The sequence below is a fragment of the Lactuca serriola genome, chromosome 3, assembly GCF_051521515.1.
Source record: "Lactuca serriola cultivar US96UC23 chromosome 3, Lser_US96UC23_V15, whole genome shotgun sequence".
Classification (NCBI taxonomy): domain Eukaryota; kingdom Viridiplantae; phylum Streptophyta; class Magnoliopsida; order Asterales; family Asteraceae; genus Lactuca; species Lactuca serriola.
In genome coordinates this window covers 13,151,767-13,152,717 of record NC_136410.1, presented here as the reverse complement: position 1 = coordinate 13,152,717, position 951 = coordinate 13,151,767, and the positions used below count along the sequence as shown (strand labels likewise).

The 951-nt window shown below is 37.7% G+C and overlaps 1 protein-coding gene across 1 annotated transcript; it reads right to left on the bottom strand.

The window, feature by feature from the left end:
• Positions 1 to 594, bottom strand: LOC145095034 (uncharacterized). Its single transcript, XM_079032978.1, has one exon. The coding sequence runs from the start codon at positions 592 to 594 to the stop codon at positions 1 to 3; it is 594 nt and encodes a 197-aa protein (XP_078889104.1).
• Between the last annotated feature and the right edge of the window lie 357 nt (positions 595 to 951).

The following is a 951-nucleotide window of genomic DNA, read 5'->3' as shown; positions in this document are numbered from 1 at the left end:
CTATTGCATAAGGTCCATAAAGGTCGATATGTAGAAGTTCCAATGTTCAATGACTTTCGTGTTTACTATGGTTGGATGACTTTTCCTACTTTGCTTCCCCATTTCGTAGGCTGCACATAAGTGATCTTTATCATACCTCAAGAGAGGAATCCCTCGCACATGATCACCAAGCACCAGCTTGTTGATGTATTTGAAATTGAGGTGTGAAAGTCTTCTATGCCATAGCCAACTGTCATCAGAGTGAGCTTTCACAGGCAAGCATATGGCTGGCTTCCCTCGTATTAGGTTCAGATTCAAAGGGTACATTTCATCCTTTCGCTGCGACTTCAAGAGAATTGCCTTTATTTTCTTTTCATTTATCTCAGATCCTTCATCGTCAAAGGAGACTTTTAAGCCTGTTCCTACAACTAATTGTGAAACACTAATTAGGTTGTGTTGTAAGCCTTCCACATACGCCACTTTACAAATTGAGAAATCTCCATTCGTTATCATCCCATAGCCTTTGATCTTTCCAAAAGAATTGTTTCCATACTTTATATTTTCACCATCTTTGAGAGATCGAAACTCTCGCAACTCCTCCAACCTTCCTGTCATGTGACGCGAGCAGCCACTGTCTATGTACCATTCGGTGTCAAACTGCTCGTCACGTATAACCTGCAAAAATCAAGCATATTTAGGAACCCAAACATTCTTGGGTCCTTATGAGCCTTTTACAGAAAGAGGAAAAGTGATAGTACAATCAATCATATAAGTTCGTTTGACTAAAGTAGTTTCATCTTTCTTGGTTATGGTGAAAACTTTTACTTTATCATTTTTTATTTTCGTTTCTTTTGAATTAGATTGGTTTTCTTTGTTTTGATTCTTAACAAATTCTTTCTTAACTTTCTTAGGGTTAGTAGTCGATTTCTTGGTTTGAGTTTCAGAATCTAAGACTAACTTTCCCTTTCCCTT

What these genes read in the sequence shown, in the direction of transcription:
- LOC145095034 (XM_079032978.1), bottom strand. Translation starts at nt 594, where the DNA reads ATGACAGGAAGGTTGGAGGAGTTGCGAGAGTTTCGATCTCTCAAAGAT.